Raw genomic sequence first — 24,954 nt, forward strand, 5'->3', positions numbered from 1 at the left:
AGTGATATGAGAAGATTGCGCGGCAACTGCACTGCAAGAACTACAAACCCTAACAAAATCAATGACGAATAGAATTTTTGAAGTATTTAGGAAGAACGGAAGTTAGTCAGACTACAAACAATGCAATAACACAACTGGACACTGAGTGCCTTTATAGCAATTTCCATCCAGTAATCACGAACGCCTTATTTTGTTACTCGTGTTATGAAAGATACTGTGTAATTTCGTCACGATTGTTTATGTGTTATATGTGTCTACTGCTTTCACAATAAATTCGATACACTTATGCTTCAGACATTGAACTGTTACTTTCGTTTGAACTTTGCCTTTTTTCTGATTTCCACAATTGTAGTAGGTGCCCCCCCCCCCCCCCCCGACATGATTTAAAGTGGAATGACAGCATAAAACTAATTGTAGCAGAAGTTGATACCAGGATGAGATACATTGGAAACATATTAAGGATATTTAGTTCATGTACGAGAGAAGTGGCTTTCGAGCGATTCTTCAATACTGAGCGACAGACGCCACGACATGGATGCTGTGCATCACGGAGAGATTTCCTGCTGAAAATTCGAGAACTTACTTTCCAAGAAGAGTCTGGCAACATGTTACTTCCCCTCACAAAAGTCTCACGAAATGACTTCTTTCTTCTACGGAATGCCAGGCAGTCGTCTGTTTTCCTAAAACTAGTTTTGTGCGTTCGTTGCACTTTAGGTTGCTGCTAACTGTTACTAGTAGGCACTTTACGGTTGGTTGATTGCCAATACTATAATAGAACTGTGACGGCACTCTTTTCCCAGTTAAGACTGGTACGTTCGTGAACTTACGTTCAGTGCCAATCGTCACTCCCTGCACCAGTCATCGATCACCCACAGGTCTCAAAACATTCTGAGGGATTTTGTATCATTTTCTAATAACACGATAACTTGGTTCTCAATAATAATAATTCACACTTCACAGTATGCTTGCAATGTCATAACGAATTTTCCTTGTTACTTAAGCTACACTCAAGCCACACGTTGGCTTAACTTCCGCACCTATGGATGGATCACTATCATCAACGTCACCTCGCTCCATGAGGTTCTGCAGACGGTTGTGGAATGTAATGCAGGATCTTGGCATTATGCAAAACATATTGTGCAATACATATACCCGGTGTTCAAAGAAAATTGTCGAATACTTTGAGAAGTGGTAGTACTTATCCAAATAAGGAAAATAAGTCCAATAAATATGGGTCCAGAAACGCATACTTCCTGCACTAAACAAGTGTGTACAGGTGTTGAACGTGAAGTCCATTCTAGACGAGTGGGTTCCTCTGAAAGGCGCGAAGCATCAATGAGCCACTGCGCCGAAACGTGACGAATAGGAAAGTCATAGAAATATCCGTCTCTTCGAGGAAACCACCGTCCTTGAAACTTGTAAACGTCATGTTAGTGTAGGTCACTATGAATGTTAAGTAAACAAAAGACTTTGTTGCGACAGACGCGGCCGACGACTGTGGCTGCGGCAGTGTGCGATAGCGGTCTATCTGCAGGGCGCCAGCAGTAGCCAGCAGGCAGTAGCCAGGGGCAGTAACAGCCAGTGGACAGCATGCTGCGCCTCGGGTTCTTGGGCGCCGGGAGGATGGCGCATGCGCTCGCCAACGGCTTCCTTGCAGCAGGTAATTTAACTTATTCTTTCATTTTGGAGCACTATAAATGCAATCGGTATCGATTTCTAAAGTTTGCACAAAGTAAACAATACACAGTGCCACGGGTAACAACGTAACCCTTAGAGGTCTGTCTGTTCGACTGTTCGAAATCCTTTTTCTCAGGAACGGGTAGACGTACGAAATTGAAATTTGTGTCATATGTTAATACCTACGGTCCCTTGACGATGTAAGAAAATAAATCTTCTATATCAAAGCAATCAAAAGATACGGCCACTTATCTTACGTATTTCGATGATCGCAGACTCAGACATCAAAACCGACAGGTAGTTACAATTGACGTAGAATTATGGAATTTGCCAAGAAGCAAGGTTTCACGCTACAAACAAAGGAAAAAAATTAAAAAACTGTTAATTTCTAATTATACCACACGAAAAAGTATTTTTGTCGATTGTTATCTGACTTCAAACTCGAAATTAAATCATTCTCGAAAGTCTTGGAATTCCTGGCTCGCATCTGACCACTTTTTTAAAATCAGTTTTGTATCAAATTTTTGAAAATCTTTTATGGCACAACCTATGCCTGGAAACGTAGAGAATTGAAACGTTTAATTCGAAGCTGTGTTTGAGTTTTATTAAATCTTCAATGGATCGATTGTGACGTGGATTACTTTGTAGTTGTATTGATTTTCTCTTGTGTATAGTAGGCAATTGAGTATAAATAATGAGGAAACTGTCATAGTACTTAGTTTTCGAAAAGAGGCCCGCAGGATACACTGTTTTAGAGATGTCTGCAAACACCTTACCGCTTTCTTCTGATTTATTTATATTTTTTGTCCCAGCAGAGCTACCTCATAACACCATGCAGTATGTTACATGACTATGGAAAACGAATGGTACGAGTCGAACGACACGTTCTCACTCACTCATACTCCAGGTTAACTCAAGTATGTGACCGTCGATAGTAAATACATACAGAGTCTGTGAGATGGTTCCAAATTAGACTTTAGAGTCAAAATTTACACACAACAGCTTAAGTGTCGGAGCACCTGGCCTAAAAATTTCATTCTCAAGTTTATCTTCCTTTAAGTTTAGCTGTTTATCTTTAATCTAGTTACTGTATAGTCTGAGATTGTGTTCTGTTCTGTCTGACAATGCATCTCAATTTTTCTGGTAGCAGATGCACGGATGTTCTTCAAAGAAACGACATACATAATGGAATGTATTGAAACAGTTACTTGTATAATTGAAAGAGGGGATGACAAGATATACTATGCTCTTCATAAAATAATAAGGTCGTATGGCATTGTTGGATGAACAACTAATTAATTTAAACCACTTACTGTACATTCTGAGGTTGTTTTTGTTCTGTTTCTTTAGCAATGTCTCTCAGTTTTGTTTGCAGTAGCCGTACGGCTGTTCTTCGGACAAGGAAACGACATACATTACGAAATGTTTCAAAACAATTACTTACATAGTGAGAGGAGAGAATGTAATAATAACTTCGGTGCCTGAACGGCCTGGAATCTAATTCGGCGACTTGCATGTCCCTAACCTATGCCAGTAATTTTACCGGGGAAAGGGGACCTACAGTTTAACGTGGAATTCGAAGCATGTGGCTGTATTTTTACTCTAAAAGAGATTAACCTAAGGTTTAATAGAGCACGACTACTATATCACACACTTGTGCTTGTCTGGACCATGTATGAACTCAGCGAAGCTACAATGCTCTTGCCGCTTGGGGTGATGCACTGCATACTTCAAATGTGTCTGAACCTTTCGTCTATGCTCAGTTGAACTAAAATTTCTAGTAAGTAAGATAATGGAATTCGGCTCCATGTAAGGAATCTAGTTAATTACAATATTGACTTATTTTGCTACTGGTTGTTTTAGACACGCATTCGGTCCACATTTTTCACACCATTTCGAGTTGATTACAAAATGAAGTACACATATTTTCTTGATTTTGACTAAACAAAACGGAATAAAACACGAAAAATGCATCCTAAGACAAAAAAAAAAAAAGAAAAAAAGAAACGCACCTGGAAGGAGTTATCCGAATGGGATAGAAATCGGTAGATGTGATGTACATGTTCAGACAAAGACATGATTACAATTTCAGAAAATTTAGACGATTTATTCAGGAGAAACAGTTTCACAAATTGAGGAAGTCATCTAGATATGGCCCTTGAGCAAGAATTTATTCAGCTTGGCACTGATTAATAGAGTTGTTGGATGTACTTCTGAGGGATATCGTGCCATATTCTGTACAACTGGAGCGTTAGATCGTAAAAATCCCGAGCTGGTTGGAAAGCCCTGTCCTCAATGGTGCAAACGTTCTCAACTGGGAAAAGACTGGTGACATTGCTGGCCGAGGCGGTATGTGGCAAGCACGACGACAGGTACTAGAAACTCTCGCCATGTGTAGAAGGGCATTACCTTGCTGAAATGTAAGTTCAGGATGGCTTGTCATGAAGAGAAACAAAACGGGGTGTAGAATATCGTCGATTTACCGGTCTATATTTCTTCAAGTTCTCAATTTTATAAGCGATCTCGTCCTGTGCTATAGGCAGTCGCAACATGCTAAGCAAAACTAAATAAAAACAGGCTTGCTTGTACCGTCTGGTATGGTATGATTTCGCAGGGGTTATGGCATCAGCTTCCTTAAGATGCTTCATTTGAATTTATGGCAACAGCTATCTTCTCGAATATTATCACGGAACTCGAGGAAAAATTAACAGGACCTTTTTTTGTAGGAAATGTAAAGTAATTTAATTTTTTTACTGGAAAAAGATGCGTTTTTGAGCTATTCTTGAAAAACATAAAAAAGTGACAATTAAAACATCCCCCCCCCACTCTCAGCTCACACTTCACCGGTCAGGATTTTCTGTATGTCGTTCATGGCACTCTCTCCTACAACTGCACAAAAATTTGCGACTACACGAACTTTTTCCCCGAATTTTCCTTTGTTCACTGGATTATAAAGGCGCTTTCGCTAATGGGCGTTGCAGAAATTAACAGACACTGCCCTGCTCTGCCTGGTATCGTGGTTGCGCGCCAAGCGCTGGACGGAGGCCACCCCTCATCCTCGGACAAAGTCCCGCGTTATCTGTGCCGCGGCTGCACACTGCCGCATTCGCCTCCTCGCTGTCATTTTCCGTGACGTCACGCTACTACGACTGAGTCCACTCGCTCGCGGTTACGCAAAGAAACTGACCTCTGACCACAGCTCGAGCGCAACGGCTTCCTCCGCTTGTTATCTGCAATTCACAAACAGTTTCTAGGATTCCAGAATCCTTTGATCCTTTACAGTTAATTATTTCTCTGGTTGCTTCTGATACAACTCCATCACCCCAGTCTTGTTTAGATCTTCTTCTGCAGCCTACCTCAATCCACTGCCGAATATAGGCCTCCTCCAAATGTCTCCATTGTCCTCGCTTTTGAGCCACCTGGTATCGTCGTGTTCCAGCCACCAGCTTCACATCAGCGGACCATCTCTTTTGTGGTTTTCGAATACCTCTCAGGGTCTGATGGTCTCCAGTCAACAATTCTAGGGGTCCACCTACTGTAATCTTTTCGATCTGTGCGTCCATCCCGTTGCCATTTAAGTGTTGCGATTCTCTATAGAACGTGTGTTACCTTCGTTCGCCTTCTAATGCCCTGCGATCAAATCTTATCCCTGAGGCTGATTCCTAGCAACTGTCGCCCCATGGCTCGTTGTGTGCGCTGTTGTTTACGAACACTTGCCATAGTCATAGTTTCCAGATCTTAGTATGCACGTGTTGCAGCCTCACCTTCCGAGTTATTTAGAAAATCCTTCTTGGTAAGGATGCATCTTAGTTCCAGAACGCTGCCCAGCTCAAGTCTATCGTGCAGTTTGATTGTTTATCGCTAGTTTAATCTTGTGACCAAGAGACATGTGTTTATGAACAGTTACTGTAGACTGGTTTCCGACTATAAGTGATTCGTCGCCTCGGCATACACTATGTGATCAAAAGTATCCGAACACCTGGCTGAAAATGACTTACAAGTTCTTGGCGCCCACCATCGGTAATGCTGGAATTCAGTATGGTTTTGGCCACTCTTAGCCTTGATGACAGCTTCCACTCTCGCAGGCATACGTTCAATCAGGTGCTCGAAGGTTTCTTGGGGAATGGCAGCCCATTCTTTACGAGGTGCTGCACTGAGGAGAGGCATCGATGTCGGTCGGTGAGGCCTGGCACGAAGTCGGCGTTCCAAAACATCCCAAAGTGTTCTGTAGGATTCAGGCCAGGACTCTGTGCAGGCCATTCCATTACAGGGATGTTACTGTCGTGTAACCACTCCGCCACAGGCCATGCATTATGAACAGGTGCTCGATCGTGTTGAAAGATGCAGTCGCCATCCCCTAATCACTCTTCAACAGTGAGAAGCAAGACGGTGTTTAAAACATTAATGTAGGCCTGTGCTGTGATAAGAGCCACGCAAACCAACAAGGCGTGCAAGCCCCCTCCATGAAAAACATGGCCACACCATAACATCACTACCTACGAATTTTACTGTTGGCACTACACACGTTGGCAGATGACGTTTACCGGACATTCGCCGTAAGCACACCCTGTCATCGGATCGCCACATTGTGTACCGTAATTCGTCACTCCACACAACGTTTTTCCACTGTTCAGTCGTCCAATGTTTACGCTCCTTACACGAAGCGCGGCGGCGTTTGGCGTTTACCAGCGTGATGTGTGGCTTATGAGCAGCCGCTCGACCATGAAATCCAAATTTTCTCACCTCCCACCTAACTGTCACAGTACTTGCAGTGGATCCTGATGCAGCTTGGAATTCCTGTGTGATGGTCTGGATAGATATCTGCCTATTACACATTACGACCCTCTTCAACTGAAGGGCGGTCTCTGCCAGTCAACAGACGAGGTCGGCCTGTACGCTTTTGCGCTGAACGTGTCCCTTCACATTTCCACTTTACTATCACATCGGAAACAGTGGATCTAGGGATGTTTAGGAGTGTGGAAACCTCGCGTACAGACGTATGACCCAAGTGACACCAATTCACCTGACCACGTTCGGAGCCCGTGAGTTTCGCGGAGCGCCTTATTCTGGTCTATCGTGATGTCTAATGGATATGGAGTACCTGGCAGTAGGTGGCAGCACAATGCACTAATTTGAAAAACGTATGTTTTTGGGGGTGTCCGGATACTTTTGATCACATAGTGTAGTATTTTTGTTTCCTGGTGTTCATTTCCACACCAATCTTTACAGAGACAAGTTTTTGTTTCAGGGCCGTACTGTGCAGTTCTTCTAAATCTTAAGTTGCATAAAATATACGAATCTTCTTCGTCTCGAAACTGTGCCGCACTGTAGACTGTTAACAAGAATCCATGCATATGGACTAGGTCCTCAGATAAGTGACTTACTCGAAGACTTTTTGAGTAATACAAACCAGTGCTTCGATCTGGACATCTTATGCTCATTAGGGACAAAGCCTATGTTTGAATGTCCCAGTGAAGTGTGGTATGATCGCTCATGTTCTCCATATTTATTGACGAAACATTGGGTAGGACGGAAAGTCATCAAAGACTGTCTTCGGGAAAGCGTCGTCGTTGAATGACCCTACAGAGCTTTAGGATGATCTGGAAATAATTTCTTCTTGGTATGATGAACGGCCCCGGCCAGAGTGGACGTGCGGTTCTAGGCTCTACAGTCTGGAACCGCGCGACCGCTACGGTCGCAGATTTGAATCCTGCCTCGGGCATAGGTGTATGTGATGTCCTTAGGTTAGTTAGGTTTAATTAGTTCTAAGTTCTAGGCGACTGATAACCTCAGAAGTTAAGTCGCATAGTGCTCAGAGCCATTTGAACCATTTTTTTTTTTTTTTTTTTTTTTTTTTTTATGAACGGCAGCGTGGTTTGAATGTCGATAACTGTAAGTTAATGCGAATGGACTAGAGGACCGTTTCTGCAATGTTCTGAGATACAGTTAACGGTATGCTGCTTGACTCAGATACGTCGATTTAAATATCCAGACGTAAAGTTGTGAAGGGACAGGTTGATAAGATGTCTGTTAAGACGTGAAGGAATAATTTCCATGGTAGTAGAGGGATCTGTAGAGGCTAAAAACGTAGATGAAATTAGAGATTGGAGAACATCAAGCAGATAATTGAGGACGTAGATTGCAATTGCTACTCTGAGAAGAAAAATGGTTCAAATGGCTCTGACCACTATGGGACTTAACTTCTGAAGTCATCAGTCACCTAGAACTTAGAACTAATTAAACCTAACTAACCTAAGGACATCACCCACATCCATGCCCAAGGTAGGATTCGAACCTGCGACCGTAGCGGTCGCTCGGTTCCAGACTGTAGCGCCCAGAACCTCACGGCCACTGCGGCCGGCTACTCTGAGAAGAAAAGGTTGAGAAATTCGTGGCGGGCCGCATCAAACCAATCAGAAGAGTGGGACTCAAAATACAAAAAAGTCGTGAAGCGACATTAATGGAATGAACACACAAGGTTAGGTGTAGGGATGGTGTGTGCTCGACAAAGATTTATTTGGGAGAGTTCTAGGAAAGTCTGGTGGAACCTTAAAGGAGACCGCGCACAAAACGGTTTTGGAAAATTACATGGTGTCCCAGAAATGTTTCGACAGATTTAGAGGGTTTGTAATCGGTGTCTTGAAGAACATATTGAGGATAAGAATCCGTTTCTGGAAACGTCATCCGATGACGCTGCAGAGCTTCGACGTTACAGGCGATGGCGCCTACGACTATGGCATCCCTTCGGCATCGAACGTGACTTTGTACGCAGACGGGCAGTAGGCGGAACATATCGCAATGTTTTTATTATTCAGTGATCGCAACTGATTGCCATCATCCCCAGTGGAGGTGCTGCTTAGACACGCCTTGTCTCCTATCAATGCGATGCTATGTTGCCTCAGTGGATGACCGTTTCGGATCCAGGTTTCTACCAGCAGTTTATTTTCCTCCTAAACACCGAAAAACATAAGAGATTTTAGAGGGCCAGGATATAAGTAAATTACGGATAGAAACCCGTGTCCGAAACCATCATCCACCGAAGCAACCGAGCACCACGTTCATAGGAGACAACGTTTTCCCACGCAACAGCTTCTCCACTCGTCAGCGGCAATCAATTGCCATCACTGATTAACCAAAAACATTGCGAGACATTCCGTCTATGTTCCGTCAGCGTAAAAAGTCACGTTTGCTGCCGAAGGAGTTGTCTAGTGGTAGGTGCCGACGCCTATAACTTCTACGCTCTGTAGCGTCGTTACATGACGTTCCCAGACACGGGTTCCTATCCTCGATTTGTTCGTCATGACTCCCTCTGCAACCTCTCGTCGGTTGACGAAAAATTTCTGGGAAACTGTATAAATTTGTTAACGTTAGATCTAAATCTAAATGGCAGTGAGCCTGAAACTGTTTGTCAGGAGTGTAATGAAACGTGAGCTCAGACAAGAAGAGAAAACAATATTTTGAGGTTCGGTGTTATAGAAGACTCCGAATTTTAAGTGGGTAAGTTGGATAATGGAAGAGCATTTAAGGGTTGTAGTAGGGAAGGCAAATGACTGACTTCGGTTTATTGGGATAATTTTATGAAAGTATGGTTCATTATTAAAGGAGACCGCATGTAGAACACTAGTGCCACCCGTTGTTAAGAACTGTTCGAGTGTTTGCGACCCGCACCAGGTCGGACTAACGGAAGACATCGAAGCAGTTTAGAGGCTGGCTATTAGGTTTGTTACCAGTAGGTTCGAACAACATTTAAGTATTATGGAGATGCTTTGGGAATTGAAATGGGAATCCTCGGAGGGAAGGCGATGTTCTTTTCGAGGAGCACTATTGAGAAAATTTAGAGAACCAGCATTTGAGGCTAACTGCAGAACGATTCTACTACCGCCAACGTATATTTTGCGTAAGGACCACGAAGATAAGGTTAGAGAGATTAGGGCTTGTACTTAGGCATATAGACAATCGTTTTTCTCTGGCTCTATTTGCGAATGGAACAGGGAAAGAAATGACTAGCAGTGGTACCACCATACGATGCTCAAGGAGTACGAGTATGTATGCAGATGTGGATGTAGAAGTACTGAATCAAATCGAACAGAAACTAAGATGATGGGTCGCATCTGCGTTTGCATCAGTGGCGTAAAGTAATAATTAAGCTAGAAATGGAGAGAAGTTAAAGGGAGTGGGATGGGGTGAATTTACAACGGGAGAGCAAGCCTTGAACAAAAAAGCCGGTTGAAATAGTTTTATTTTCCAATAGTCTCGCAGTGATGAACAAATTTTGCACAGGGTATACTAGTGCGCAGGGCTGCAGTAAACCCAATTTTCTTACTGAAGACTAAAACATGTAATGCCAGGAAAATAATTTCCGCCTAATGACTATGCTGGAGTAACGAAGTTTTACAGTACTTAAAAATTGTAGACTGGAATAAAACAGTCGTATGACATCCCACACAAGCTCAATGGCGGTTGGCTCTAGCCATCGTACTCGGCAGAGGTTTTAAAGATGTCTCTGAGGCTGCGGTTGGCGAGATATGTCTTGCTAGGAGTACTCCGCTCCTCCACAGTGTAAGAACAGGAGTGGCGACTTCCTGAATGTGCAGTGCACTGCTCACTGTTCCCTCGTCTGAGGGGGATTCGACCATTGACGGTTGTGATTCCTAGTGCGCAGCTGAAGGATACACGTTCTGCTGGTAGATCTATAGCAAATAAGTCGCTTTAGACTCCGAAAGCTATTTTTCACAAATTCAAAACCTATCAACCTTGACGAATGGAAGAGACATTGGCAGACGACGATGGTCCCTAACTTTAGGCTGATAATCCGAATAACCAAGTATGAAGTATTTAATTACCATAAAAATTGCGGATCACATTAAACAGGATTCGAGATGGTGTAGGAGGTAGATGGTGAAGTGGCCCTTGCCAAAGACTGTGGGAAGACACAAACGAATGAGTTTTCTGCAGAAATGGGTATTGCAGCTTGTGATACAGCGGACTTCTGCAAGTTAACAGATAATACAAAAGCGTGGGCTAAATAACTTGAAAGTTTTAAATATTTAGTAACTCATGGAAAGTTGTCCTTGATTGTGAATTTCGTTCCTTAATAAACAGGCTACATGAGCACGCCTTTAGGCCTGGTTCAGACTTTCATTGTCACTGATGTTTCCACGTATGATGTGCAAACACTTTGCAGTATTATTTCTCTAAACATGTACCTTCAAATCTTAAGTTTAAAGACTTCAGGTTGGTTCTTTTATTTATTGTTTACTCGTATAAAACGAATCGTAGTACTAGTCACGCGAATTTAAAATGTGTGAAGTTTGTCTTGATTTTACAGGTGTATGGACAATAGTGTTACTAATTTCCTCTTTTGTACAAATAAATTAGTAGTATGTCTGTACAAATGAAAATTCAACCCAAATCAAGGCTATTTGTGGTACAGCACAAAAAGACCAAGATAATATACACACACAGATCACACATTGCATAAAAAACACGTAAAGATATCGACAATATTGGCGTAAGTCACAGTATTTCCACGTTTAAAAGTCTGTACCATTTATCAAAAATATGTAAAATTACCGACCGTCTTTGCCATGATTAAAAGTATCCGCACATCCTCAACCACATTAACGAAACAGCCAATCATTATCTAGCCACATAGGCGCCATGTTTAAAATTATCTGAACGACCTGAGATGCGTAAATTGTCACTATGTTCTTAATTACCTGAACGACCTGAATTAAATAATTTAGTGCCATGTTGAAAAGTATCCGAAAGGCCTCAAATGTGTAAATCGGTGTCATATTCAAAAAATCTGAACGACCTGAAATATTTATTAAAAATACTAAAAGATAATGACAATATTGGTGCAACTACTGTATCCACGATTAAAATATGTGTATTATCTATTAAAAATATATAAGCTTTGGAAGAGTGCTGTTATTGTGCAAGGTTAAGTTACAATTGACACCTAAAACATAACTGTGGACTCTTAATTATGTGCGACAATGCTGTTTCCACGTCTATGAAGGTTTCTCTTAGTCCTAAAGGAGAGTATATTATTGGCGGTATAAATATTGATGTAAAAAAAACAAAGCCTGTGACATTTACTAAAAGAAATTATGGTGCCAAGCCAGCCTAAAAAAGTTTAGAGACTGCATCTCCATAAGTAATATTAATAGCATATTCATTCACGGGCGTCACACTTTAGGACAACAGATCATACTAAAAATGGTGTGTTTTGGTGGGATCTTTAATGTGGTGTATCAGTTAAACAGCATATTTTCGTAACACTCAAGTATTATTTCGAAATGCACCTAATACTATAAGTAAGCTTCGTAAACACTGCTCGACTTTCGTATGTAAAAGATAATGATGGTCAAGGTTCCACACAGATCGCTGATAACGAACGAAAATTCGATATTTGCACCAAAATGAAATAACACTTAAATTGTCTGTATTATTTATAAAAATACGTAAAGATTTCTTCTATAACTGTGCAAAACATACTTGGCACTACTGTTGTAACTTAACTGTTCTGTAACAGTAAAAAATACACATGATTTACATATTGACTCTTTTAATGTAACTTACATTCAAGTTGCATTAGACAATGAGAAAAGTTCGAGGATCGTTGCACACTTGAGAGGAGCCAAAAATATGCTGTATTATTTTTGAGAAACTTCGCGAAGATTTACTCTATATGCCTTTCGTTTATCCAACGCCTGCTCTTCCATTCCCGTTGCCACCAGTTGTCCTGCAACCTGCATTTAAGGATCAGATCCAGCATTTCATGGGTGACCACATGAACGCATTTTTTAACTGTTCATACATAACATCTGCTGAGCCTTGCTTATCATTCCTTATTTTTCTTATTTCCTCTATAAAACGTAATTTGGACATGGATCGTACAGACTAATTCTTGAGGTATTTTAGATTGTATTTTCGTTTTTCAATGGCGTTGTTGTATTTTGGGTGTTCTCTGTTTTTTTTCATATTTAACGAAGATTTTCTCCTTTAGCGGCAGTTGGTCTGTGCTACATTCCGCTCCTCTTTATACCCTTACATTAGGCCGAAGTTAAGACCTTTGCCTTAATATAACGTAGTCTATTGTGATCTTAAGTTGTCGTGTATGTTGAAGTAAAGTGAATTTGCGAATGTCTTCCTAATGAAGGTATCCAATCATCATCTCCAGTTCACACCCTTGACATATATCAGTCAATCTTCCACCGTTAACTATATTCTTTCCAGAAGACCCCTCACTACCTTGCTATGTGATATAAATGCCAAAATAAATAAAATCAATAAATCTCTTCAAGCTGTCCTTCAGCGTAACAGCCACACCTAGACTAGGCCTGCTCAGTCTTCACAGTGTCGCTGTACAGTGTGTATCAGCTAAAACTTAACACCTCAAATATTGCGGAAATGGAAAGTGCCATTGATGTGTGGTTTTGCCACAGTATATTGGTAGTCAATAAACAAATTGTAATAATACTTATGAAGAGTATTTTTTGTGCAAACATACACATTTTTAAATGTAACAATGGATTTTGACATCAACAAACTAAAAGTGGGGTAAATTAGTGTCAACGGTGTTTGTTACAGGATTCTAGTGTGACTCGTTAACGAGATAACACATTTTGATAAGTTTCCACACCGACACTTGTTTGTGCCTTTAAACCTGCGTAGTTGCTAGGCTAGGTACGATGTTGTTATGTGTGTTTACAATGTGCTCGGGTGATCCTTGTTTGCATTACGACTTGCTGGTCAGCTAGTGTGTGACAGTCCGTGCAGCAGATCGTTAATGAACGATGGTATTTACCAATGCAGAAAAAGCCGAATTGCTCGTAGTGTATGGAGAGTGTAGGAAGAATTCAGTTCGTTCTTGTAAAGTATATGCGGCAAGATATCCCAGTAGACATCAACCATCTCAACAGTTACTTATCTACCTCTTCAACCAGTTACGTGAAATTGGTAGTTTAACGACTAGACAATGTAACAGAAGGAAACAAGTGACGACAGAAGAGGAAGAAATTAATGATCTTGCTTTTGTTGCAGTTGGTCCGCACGTTACTTCAAACGCAATCGCATGAGGAAGTGGCATCAGTCAGTCAAGTGTCCTTCGCATTTTCCACGACATAGGTTCCATCCCTATCACATCTCTCTACAGATGTGTCACGTATCTTGTTAGTGATGAAGCCACATTTACCAATCATGGCCAGGTAAATCCGAAATATACGCTATTGGTCTATCGACAGTCCCGGTTGGCTTCGTCATGTGGAACGTTAGTACCCACGGTGTGTAAAGTGTGTTGTGAGATAGTGAATCATCAGCTCATAGGCCCGTTATTCATAGACGGAACACTGAACGCAGCCTTCTACGAGGGGCGTTTGAAAAGCAGTGCAAAAATAAAAACTACTTACCTGTTTGGGGTAAACCTTTTTTATTTTCCGACATGTTGTTGTTGTGGTCTTCAGTCCTGAGACTGGTTTGATGCAGCTCTCCATGCTACTCTATCCTGTGCAAGCTGCTTCATCTCCCATTACCTTCTGCAACCTACATCCTTCTGAATCTGCTTAGTGTATTCATCTCTTGGTCTCCCTCTACGATTTTTACCCTCCACGCTGCCCTCCAATACTAAATTGGTGATCCCTTGATGCCTCAGAACATGTCCTACCAAACGATCCCTTCTTCTGGTCAAGTTGTGCCACAAACTTCTCTTCTCCCCAATCCTATTCAATACTTCCTCATTAGTTATGTGATCTACCCATCTAATCTTCAGCATTCTTCTGTAGCACCACATTTCGAAAGCTTCTATTCTCTTCTTGTCCAAACTATTTATCGTCCATGTTGCACTTCCATACATGGCTACACTCCATACAAATACTTTCAATCTCCTCATAGACCTATACACCTCATCCAACGCTGTTCTAATTTGTTGATCCCTTCCGAATAATAGAAATTGTCCAAGTTTGCAAAATAGCTATTAGTTGCTGCAATCACCTCCTCGTTTGAATAAAATCTTTGTCCCGCCAGCCATTTCTTCAAATTGGGGAACAAATAGTAGTGCGAGGGAGCCAAGTCTGGAGAATAGGGGTGGATGTGAAACGAGTTGGAATCCTATTTCCATTAATTTTGCTACCACGACTGCTGAGATGTGTGCTGGTGCATTGTCGTGATGGAAAAGGACTTTTTTGCGGTCCAATCGCCGCGCTTTTTCTTGGAGCTCGGTTTTCAATCGGTCCAATAACGATGAATAATATGCACCTATAACAGTTTTATCCTTTTCCAGATAGTCGATGAGGATTATCCCTTACGAATCCCAAAAGACAGTCGCCATAACCTCTCCGGCCGAAGGACTGGTCTTCGCCTTTTTTGGTGCATATTATCCCTTGGTAACCCATTGTTTAGATTGTTGTTTGGTCTCAGGAGTATTATAATGAATCCATGTTTCATCTACAGTGACGAAACGACGCTTAAAGTCCTGCGGATTCTTCCTGAACAGCTGCAAACCATCCTTGCAACATTTCACACGATTCCGTTTTGGGTTAAGCATGAGACATCGCGGAACCAATCTTGCTGATAGCATTATATCATGTAAACGTTCATTAGAGATGCCCACAGCACTAGCAATCTCACGCACCTTAACGCTTCTGTCATCCATCACCATATCATGGATTTTATCAATGATTTCTGAAGTCGTAACCTCCACAGGGCGTCCAGAAGGTTCATCATCACTTGTGCCCATGTGGCCACTCCGACAGTTTTGAAACCACTTATAAACTGTTGTAATCGAAGGTGCAGAGTCACCGTAATGTTTATAAAGGATCTCATTAGTCTCCTGAGGCGTTTTGCCTTTCATAAAGTAATGTTTAAACACCACACGAAATTCTTCTTCGTCCATTTTTTGACTATCACACGACTTCCTTGATTCACACGAATGCCAAACACAAAGAAATAGACCAATATGGCTGTAACTTTGTGTGTGTTCATTCCAAAGATGCTACTAACTAAACAGGACCTCGATACACGCCGGTGGTGCCGTCTCTCGGACTTTGCACGGACTTTTCAAACGTCCCTCGTAATAGACAATCTTCCACGGATGCTAGAAGACGTTCCTGTGTAGACTAGGAGAAACCTATGGTACCAACATGACGGTTGTCCAGGCCGTAGTGCACGAAATACTACAGTATGTCTTCACGAACTGGTTCCAAATCATTGGAGTGGATGCAGGGGTCCTGTGTCTTGATTGGCCCCTTCCCCGGATTTGAGGGTTGCAGACTTTTATTTCGGCGGGGAAAGCTGAAAGACGCCGTCATCAAGGACATACCACTACACCCGATGATAAGCGACGACGTATTACTGCAGAGTGCTCGAACATCTCCACTGAAATGCTAGCGCATGTGCAGCAGTCGTTCTATACTAGACCGGGAGCGTGTACTGCCGCTGTCGGTGGTCATTCTGAATACAAACTGTGATGGTCGGTTGTCTCGTTACTAGTTAGAGTCCACATAACTAGTGTATACACTTGTGTCGTTGTTTAGTGTGTGCTACCATAGGGACCGTACAAATATTGGTGTGGGAATTTTTGAAAGTCTGATATCTCGTAACCGACTTGCACTAGAATTCTGCAACAAACACTACTAATATTCTTATTTTGACATATTTTTAGTTTGTTAATGTCAATAGCCATTATGCCGTTAAAAAAAGTGTATTTTTGCACAAAACATACACTTTATAAGTATTATTACAATCTGTTGATTGGCTAACAAAACGAGCGGCTGACTACCACTCCATTTCGTGAAAACCACATAGCAATAGCACTTTCCATTCCTGCAATATTTGCGATGCAAGTTTTAGGTGATTCACGCTGTATATCTAAAATACTTGCAAGATCCGGTTGTTGAGACTTTGTTTCATCCCCATCCGCCCACAGAGACCAGAATACCAACAGATGCCAGCCTCTAGAGGGGAGCGCCCGCCCAGTTATATCGGCCTATTCCACCTAGATTCCATTTGTGACATCTCGCTGGCGCCTGAGGATCCCGCCACACCCCACGTAACTGAGTGCTGTGGGTTGCCGTCCTGGCCAGGCGCCTGCAACTCAGCCGCCGCCAATCAGTGTAGAGTGCTTGACTTTATTGGTGGAGTTGCAACCTCACCTCTGCTTGCACTGCTTCATCACTACGAAAGTGAAGTTCTGGAAGATGTTCTTTAAGTTTCGTGCCTGTGACAGCCGCTGAACTACATGAGGATGCCACATTGCTAGCACGAGTTGGCCTCTGTGAGGCACATGACACTAGCATCACTTCCTAGTGCGCCTCCACTGGACGTTCTTTTTAGGGCGATACCCAGCAGCTCGCCCGTCAGTGCGAGTTTGAGGCTAAAACATCGCCAGTGCCACATGTACAGATTTTGCCTAAGGCAGTGTTTCTTACGGTAGCCGACAGTACTTCGAAGAACAGTTATTGCGTTAGTGACAAACTTCCATCGGATCGAGATGATATTTTAGTTGCCTGCTTTATAAAACCGTTTCAGCTGCTATCCAGAGCCAAACGTTATTGTGTACTCTCTCGTGGTTACCTGGTAATATCTCTCTTCTTGCCTGCATCACCCAATCAACGGGATACTAAACCAGTTACTAGGGCGTGCTGAAAAGTAATGCCTCCGAATTTTTAATGTGAAAAGTCTTAACGCTTTGTAAATAAGACAAACGTTATTAACGTTCTCCTTCTTTAACCTTCGCGTCTACACATTTATATCTCAACAAGCCACAACGAACACATCTCTCCCAACGTGAGACCAATTTGTTGATACCATCACTGTAGAATGTTTGACTTTATTGAGTTGCAACCTCACCTCTGCTTGTACAGCTTCATCACTATGAAAGTGAAGTTCTCGAAGGTGATCTTTATGTTTCGGAAACAGACGGAAATCGGATGGGGCCAAGTCGGGACTGTATGAAAGACCTTCGGTGACAGTGAAACCAAACCGTCGGATTCTTGCCGATGTAGCAGCGCTCCTATGTGGTCTGATACTGTGATGCTGGAGGAGAGGGTGCCCCAGGTGTGGACGATCTCTTCGAATTTGAAACTCTATTGCAGCACACAGTTCTTCACGCACCTACATAGTTAAGTTACACACAGTTATGTTACACGCTACAATGGGAAGCCCTCTAGTGGCAGAGGGCAACAAATATATAGACACGAATAATGAAGACGTAGAATGCTGATAATGTTTTCTTTTTAATTTGAAAAGCTTTTAAGAGTTTTCACACAAGAAATTCGGAGGCATTACTTTTCAGCACGCCCTCGTACATCAGAGAAGAGATTTCGAGAATCGAGCTAGCAACAGCGTAGATTCATCAACTACTGATTGGGAACATCCCGCGACACCATACGCAACTCAAATACTCTCTCATATACTGACCTTAATTATGGAAAAACATTCAGTCCTGTGCCTTGCCAGCAAATTTCAGTGCCGCGTGGTACGATGTAGTCATAGATGCGCTTAAAAAGCACAGGCTTCACCCCATTCCGGTTTTATTTTACACGAGAGACAACTACAGAAACAAATTCCAGAATGACCTACTGACAGCTTTAACACCGTAGTAAGTGCATAATTATATTTTGATTTTGAGAATACTATTACTTTAAAGATGGCCAAAATCGGGCTCTTAGCCTCCAAGAACATTAGATTCCTGGGGGAATTTTAGTTTTCGAGAAAACGTAGTACTTCATGTTTACTAGAATAGAGTTGGCTCTCAAGAAGATTGTTTAAGGTTTAAGCTTTTGAAGTGCAGTTTATTTATTATTTTTAATATTTAAAGTTATTAATTGTACAGAAAACCAGATTTCATTATACGAAGAAAGAAAACAATTTAATAAAGAAAATAGGGCGATAAAGGCGCTATTAAAACAAACTGTAACGCATTCCTTAAGTCATTGGACTTTCCTTTGGAAGGAGCGCTGTTCAAACTTCAGTGAGTCTACCGAGATTTCGGTTTTCTTTTTTTATGTAGATAAACCCAGGGCGTAGTTTCTTTGAACAGGAAACGAGTCACTTTCTACGTCGAACATGCTCGTTTCAAGCGTGTGCTCTTCATTCCTTTTGTTCTTGCGGTCTGTTAATATGCGGCCTCGTCCGACAGTGGTACACTATATATATAACGCCCTGCCGACGACAAGCTCCTTAGAGACGGAATGCAAGCTGAGATTGGAGGAGGACAGGCAAATAAATAGATCGCGTCCTTTTCACAGGAACCATCTCGGCATTCACCTAAATATTGCTAGGTTAAATAAATTCATTAATATACAGGGTGTTACAAAAAGGTACGGCCAAACTTTCAGGAAACATTCCTCACACACAAATAAAGAAAAGATGTTACGTGGACATGTGTCCGGAAACGCTTAATTTACATGTTAGAGCTCATTTTAGTTTCGTCAGTATGTACTGTACTTCCTCGATTCAGCGCCATGATTTCACACGGGATACTCTACCTGTGCTGCTAGAACATGTGCCTTTACAAGTACGACACAACATGTGGTTCATGCACGATGGAGCTCCTGCACATTTCAGTCGAAGTGTTCGTACGCTTCTCAACAACAGATTCGGTGACCGATGGATTGGTAGAGGCGGACCGCCTCCACGCTCTCTTGACCTCAACCCTCTTGACTTTCATTTATGGGGGCATTTGGGAAAGCTCTTGTCTACGCAACTCGGTACAAAATGTAGAGACTCTTCGTGCTCGTATTGTGGACGGCTGTGATACAATACGCCATTCTCCAGGGCTGCATCAGCGCATCAGGGATTCCATGCGACGGAGGGTGGATGCATGTATCCTCGCTAACGGAGGACATTTTGAACATTTCCTGTAACAAAGTGTTTGAAGTCACGCTGGTACGTTCTGTTGCTGTGTGTTTCCATTCCATGATTAATGTGATTTGAAGAGAAGTAATAAAATGAACTCTAACATGTAAAGAAAGCGTTTCCGGACACATGTCCACATAACATATTTTCTTTCTTTATGTGTGAGGAATGTTTCCTGAAAGTTTGGCCGTACCTTTTTGTAACACCCTGTATAAATCTCGATGGACAATCGAATGCGACACTTGTTACGAAGAAGAGCAAGTGAAATCGATGAGCGTAACGTAATTGTAAGTACACCAAGTCAGATGGATTATGTCTATAAATGAATACTTAAAGATGCAATCCAGTTATAAAGTACTGTTTACATCTTAGAAGTACTTGTCATTGTCGCTCATTCCAAGGCGTTAGCTTTAGTCTGCAAGGCGAGGCAGCTAAGACAGGCCATCCGAAATATATCGAAAACGAGTACATACAGCGTCTGTCCAAAAAGTTACGAGACTGATGTTATTCCTGGCGTACAAGAGACTCAGCATAGTAACTGCGGTGGCACCTTGAACTAACAAATGTAAAAAACAGATGTACATTCGACCAGTCATTTGTGAGCAGACACTGTTAAGTCGTAGGCATGAGACCTTACTGTGTCAACGTTGTTGTGTCACAAGTTGCAATGGTGCAAAATCTCTAAACCATGTGTTCAAAATGTTCTCCAGAATATCTATTGTGAAGACATTGTACAACTATCTCATCAATCAGTAATGAGTATTACATGCACCAGTTCTCAAAACAACATGTACGGAACTAAATTATCCCGTTAACAAGTCTTGTAAAACAAGGAAATTAATCAATGCATCACAGCATTACATCTAGTGACACAGATGTAAATATTTATATGGTCATGTGGTGCAACATACCTTAAAGCTTCTACGTACCGAGAAGAGAAAAAATCCAGCAGTCAACATGCATTGTCAACAATGAAGCTATTGCTTCAACTGATCACGTAGGTACATAACACTCACACAAAGGTCAGTTGGAAAGTATAGGCAGCTGGCTTCACGTACCAAAGACAGTATTATCCTGTGATGCATATCTCGCAGTCCCCAACGATGCTATTGTCTATCGTAAAATCTTTGAACATTCTATGGCAAGTCCCTGCGAATTCTAAAAACCAGCACTGGACCTATGTCGCTATGTGTGCGTCCATGTATAATGGCCAACAGAAAACATTAAACCTAACGCCACACTTTAAATAAGTTGGTGGCTGATTCTCAAGAATTTCTTTCCTTGTTTTACAGCATTTAATAATGTGATAATGTAGTCACGAAACATGTTATGGTAAATATATCACACTTTGGTAACTGGTGCGTAGAATTCTCAGCAATGATTCTCCAGAATGTTTTGAAGAAGGGAACAGTGTGTGTAAATTTTGTCTCTTACATCTTGACTTCCGAACAAATACCGATCCGTGGACGCCTCCCACGACTGGATTGAAATGCAAAACGCGGACAACTCTTTTCTGAAAAAATTCATCGTAGGTGACGAGACTTGGTGTTATGAATGCGAAGCTACCACAAAGCAACAGTGAGCAGGAATTCTCATGAAAGGTCTACGCTTTGGCGACATTACTGACATTAAAGTCAATGTGACGCGCAAGTTGAAGAAACATATCAAAGAAGTACTTTTCTGACAGTTTCACACGGTTATATGAACGTTCTGTACGTTGCACTCAAGTGGAGGGAGACTATGTAAAACATCTGAAGCACTGAAACCAGCAGCTTAAATTTTCTCTACTTTTTATTAATCCAGTCTCCAAACATTTTGACTGACAGAGTATATCGAGGTGCGATTTCCGATAAGTTAAGGCATAGAGGGTAGCAAATTTTCTGACGTACGCAAATAATTTTTAAACTTTGTATCTGCTTAATTACGATACCGATTTATTTTTAAATGGAACTTAACACTTTCCCTGTGTCTTTGGGAAGAGCATTCGAAGATGAATTCAACTATAAGGGAAGTCAAATGAAAACGAGACAGACTATATAACAAGCATGGCGCGGACGTTGGCAACGCAGACAGGTGTGAGTACAGAAGTGCCTTCTATTGGGACTCAGAAACAGCGCGAACCTTCATTGCTGTGTCATTTGTTGGACGTGCTCGAGGTGCGGTCCGTGAGCCACGTGTACGTCCGACTTCATTGTGGAGGCCGAGAAAAAGAAATAGCGAGGGATAGTGCTGTTTCTGACTGCGGAAGGAGTGTCAGGAAGTGAAATTCATGTCCGAACGTCTCTGTGTACGACGGTCACAGTGTGTCACGTGAACGGATGTTTGCGTGGGACAAACGATTTCGATAAGGTCGGCCAGGGAAGGCTCATTGTGTAACCAACCCTTCTGTCATTGCTACGGTGGATTCCCCACAGCCTGTGGAAGGAGCAGCAGTTAAACAGAATATAGACATCACTGCGGCACCTGGAACGGTACCACAATGAAGAATATAGTTTCCTGTCCCGTATTGTAGAGGGAAATGAAACATGGTGTCATCATTTTGAGTCGGAGAGGAAGCGTCAGAACCAACAATGAAAGCACATGAATTCCCCCTCATCGGAAAAATCCAAAGTTCTGGGAAAATCATGATGACCGTTTGTTCCTACTGCCAGGGCCCGCTGCTCAATGATTTTTTGGAACACGGCGACACAATTCACACACGCTAGTAAGTGGACACGTAGCAAAAATTAACGCGCCATCAAGTCCGAACGGTCAGGAATATTAACGGCCGACATCAGTCTGTTACAGGATAGTCGCCGTCCACATGCCAATGTTGTTTCGACTAAGATGCAGAAGTTTCTCCGTGAAGCCCATCACATCCTCCATACAATCTCGATCTCGCCCTATGCGATTTCCAAGTTGCTGGATCCTGAAGAAAGACGTATATGGCCGTCGATGTGCCTCGGACGAAGAAGTGCACGGCTGGGAATAGTCTTGGTTCTGTAGGCAGCCGCAAATATTTTTCCATTAAGGCATTGACCCTCTTGTCTCACAGTGGGATAAATGCATTAACGGTTATGGCGATTACGCTTGAAACAAAAAAAAAACTACTTTTCTCCATCTGTCTCGTTTTCATTTGACTGCCCCTTATATATAACATCTACAGAACTTGGCCAAATAGTAACAAAATAGCAGCACGCAAACCACCATCCCGCCGTCAGGAGAAGAGGTTACACAAACGTCTGTTCTGATATTCCAAAACTAAGTAAACACGTGACTCCTCTGCGGTCTCTCATGTAACAAACAGTGACTGACGAATGAAATCTTTTCTTTCCGTTCTGTGTCCTCCTTCTACTAACACAATGACAAAATCATCAGCCGGCCGATGTGGCCAAGCGGTTCTAGGCGCTTCAGTCTCGAACCGAGCGACCGCTACGGTCGCAGGTTCGCTACGGTCATACCTCTGGACTCTTTCCTCTGATGCTACATCCAGGCGTTGGTTTATGAAACCCCCTTAGAAACGGATGAAGACCTGCTTGCTAGGGTCCAGGCCGCTTGTCTCCTGCTACAGTATGGTGTCCATGGGTCTACGAGAAAGTCTGGCAGAACTTGCCATGCATGCACTGAGACTGGTTGACGTCACTTTGACCAATTACTATGAGCTACGTTATTGTAATGCAATAAACGCTGTATACGTCCATAAGACAGCAGATACCGTCCGCCTGCTTAGCTGGGTGGTAGCGTGCTCGGCCCCCACGCAAGCGGGTCCGGGTTCGATTCCCGGCCGGGTTGGAAATTTTTCTCCTCTCGGGGACTGGGTGTTGTCCTTATCACCGCTTCATCCTCATCACCGGCGCGCAAGTCGCCCAATGTGGCGTCGATTGAAATAAGACTTGCACTTGGCGTCCGAACTTCCCCGGATGGGGAGGCCTCCCAGCTAACGATGACATACGCTCATTTCATTTCACGGCAGATACCATACAAACAGTTCTGAACCCACTATCGCCCATTTCAATTTTACCGAAAAGGTTTGAGACACCCTGTATATTCATTGCACAGCTTGCGATGACTCTTGCTCTTTCTGCGGTTTATACTTTCGCAGCGGATGTGGACAGAAACCTATCGAATTAACTAACACACTAAAATACGTCGGACTAAGTCTAGACAGAAAACTAATACGAAAACCATACCTAATAACCATCCAAGAAAAAGCCCACAGTAGACTAAATTTACTAATTGGCTGAAAATAGAGATTTCATCCCTCCATCATTCTCTACATTTGATATGACCTTACCCTCAAGTACACCAACCTCGCCCGGGTTTCTGGTTCATTATAATTATATCTCTCTACATCTACATCTACACTCTGCAAGCCACCTTATGGCGTTTAGCGGAGGGTACGTTGTGTACCGTTGTCACTTCTCTCTTTTCCCGTTCCACTCGCGAATAGTTCGCGGAAGTAACGAATGTTGGTAAGCCACCGTATGAGCTCGAATGTCTATAGTGTTATGTCGATGATCTTTTGGTGAGATGTAGCAGTATATTGAATCTCTTTTAGGAACGTATACCCTCGGAACTTCAACGGTGAACCACACCATGATGCAGAACGCCTCTCTTGCAGAAACTGCCACTGGCGTTAGCTGCGTATCGTTTTCGCGCTTACTAAATGAACCCGTAGCCAAATGTTCTGCTCTTCTTTTAATCTTTTTTTTATTTCCTCTATCACTTCTATCTAGTACTGATCCCAGACTGAGAAACAATATTCAGGTATTGGTTTCGTCAGCCATCTTCTTGTGGGTGAACTGCATTTCCTGAGAATTCTTCAGTGAATCTCAGTCTGGCATCTGCCTTACCTGCAATTAATTTTATGTGCTTGTTTCTCTTCATGCTCTTTAAATAGCTCTGTACACTTACTCTTAGATTAATGAATGTGACCGCTTCCAGTGATTGTTCTGCAATCGTGTAATCATACAATAATGGGCCTTTCTGCCTATAAATGCGCAGTATTTTGCATCTGTTTTTGTTGAGGAGCAATTGCCAAACCCCGCACCAAGTGTCGATTCTCGACAGTTCTTTCTCCATTTCATTACAATTTTCCAGCGTTGTGACTTCTCTGTATGCGACAACACCATCCGCGAAAAGCCTCCTGGTACTCCCGACACCATCCACTAGGTCATTTACATAATTATGAAAAATATTAATCCTATAACACTCTTTTGGAGTACGCCCGTAGTTACTTTTACGATGGAAGATTTCTCTCCGTTGAGAATGACATACTACGAGGGTAATCCCCAAAGTAAGGTTTCCTATTTTTTTTATAAGTACAGAACTCTGTTTATGTGGCAGTTGGTCACACTGTTATGAAGAGTGCTTCACGCGCTGTATGTAAACATGCGCACGCCGCGCTCAGGGGCTGTCTTGGCTTGGCAGCCGTTG

General features: G+C 42.4%; 1 protein-coding gene across 1 annotated transcript in view; it reads left to right on the top strand.

Annotated features, from left to right (window-relative positions):
* The first annotated feature begins 1,526 nt into the window (after positions 1-1,526).
* LOC126188249 (pyrroline-5-carboxylate reductase 3) overlaps positions 1,527-24,954 on the top strand; it is a 166,243-nt gene continuing 142,815 nt past the window's right edge. The window contains exon 1 of the mRNA XM_049929810.1: positions 1,527-1,660. Within this exon, the coding sequence (XP_049785767.1) occupies positions 1,591-1,660 (70 nt within the window). The 5' untranslated portion in view covers positions 1,527-1,590. The remainder of the gene's footprint in view (positions 1,661-24,954) is intronic.

The sequence above is a fragment of the Schistocerca cancellata genome, chromosome 5, assembly GCF_023864275.1.
Source record: "Schistocerca cancellata isolate TAMUIC-IGC-003103 chromosome 5, iqSchCanc2.1, whole genome shotgun sequence".
In the NCBI taxonomy this organism is placed as follows: domain Eukaryota; kingdom Metazoa; phylum Arthropoda; class Insecta; order Orthoptera; family Acrididae; genus Schistocerca; species Schistocerca cancellata.